This window comes from Sinocyclocheilus grahami, unplaced genomic scaffold (genome assembly GCF_001515645.1).
Source record: "Sinocyclocheilus grahami isolate Dianchi unplaced genomic scaffold, SAMN03320097.WGS_v1.1 scaffold9320.1, whole genome shotgun sequence".
NCBI classification, from domain to species: Eukaryota; Metazoa; Chordata; class Actinopteri; order Cypriniformes; family Cyprinidae; genus Sinocyclocheilus; species Sinocyclocheilus grahami.
The window spans coordinates 1-1,018 of record NW_015512538.1 but is presented as its reverse complement, the minus strand read 5'-3'; the positions used below and the strand labels follow the sequence as shown (position 1 = coordinate 1,018).

General features: G+C 43.5%; 1 protein-coding gene across 1 annotated transcript in view; it reads left to right on the top strand.

Moving 5' to 3' along the window:
* The window catches only part of LOC107578215 (neurofibromin-like), a gene marked incomplete at both ends in the record, with an annotated part of 3,679 nt that extends 2,840 nt beyond the window's left edge, over positions 1-839 (top strand). The window contains 2 exons of the mRNA XM_016264193.1: positions 258-537; positions 625-839. Coding sequence (XP_016119679.1) covers positions 258-537; positions 625-839 — 495 coding nt within the window. The remainder of the gene's footprint in view (positions 1-257; positions 538-624) is intronic.
* Between the last annotated feature and the right edge of the window lie 179 nt (positions 840-1,018).

Here is a 1,018-nt window from a genome sequence, read left to right as displayed (position 1 = left end):
TTCTTATTTCACTTTTAGATTCAGTAATTTTAGTACTTCAACTTATTTTCAGTTAGTTGCCAAGGCAGCAGTTATAAGTTTTTCAACTATTTTAACCTATTTATATAATGTTGAATATTCAGCATTGTATTTTGCTTTATTTATTTACATTTTTATTATTTTTCATTTTAGTTTACCATCACAACACTGGAATTCTCTCATCTAAATTTACCGTGGGTTTTATGTGAATTAAATTTTGTCTTCGTGCTGATCCACAGGTGATCATTCGGATGTGTAAAATCATCGACAAGACGTGTCTATCACCCACACCAACATTGGAGCAGCACCTGATGTGGGATGATATCGCTATCCTGGCCAGGTACATGCTTATGCTGTCCTTCAACAACTCTCTGGATGTTGCCGCCCACCTGCCCTACCTCTTCCATGTCGTGACCCTGCTGGTGGCCACGGGGCCTCTTTCGCTGCGGGCATCCACGCATGGCCTGGTTATCAACATCATCCACTCCCTCTGCACATGCTCCCAGCTGAGTTTCAGCGGTAAGATGACATTTTTGCCCTAGAGAGATGTTTTCATGGATCAGTGATTTATTGATTACTGAAGTGCCTTGTTCTTCTGCTGTGCAGAGGAGACCAAGCAGGTGTTGCGTCTAAGTCTGACAGAGTTCTCCCTGCCAAAGTTCTACCTGCTGTTCGGCATCAGCAAGGTCAAATCAGCTGCGGTCATCGCCTTTCGTTCCAGCTACAGGGATCGTTCGTTTCCTCCGGGCTCCTACGAGAGAGAGACCTTTGCTCTGTCATCCCTGGAGACGGTCACAGAGGCATTGCTGGAGATCATGGAGGTATGTCATACTTAATAAGCAGCAAGTGAATAATCACATTTCTTCCGTCTTAAGTAGACTAGTGATGAGGGAAAGACTTTTGCGCTGGGTAGCCTCACCCAAAATGTCATTGGTCAAAAATTCCCACTCTGTATAGGGGTGGTTCATTGCGATTTCACTTTTTTAACGTTAGTTAGTGT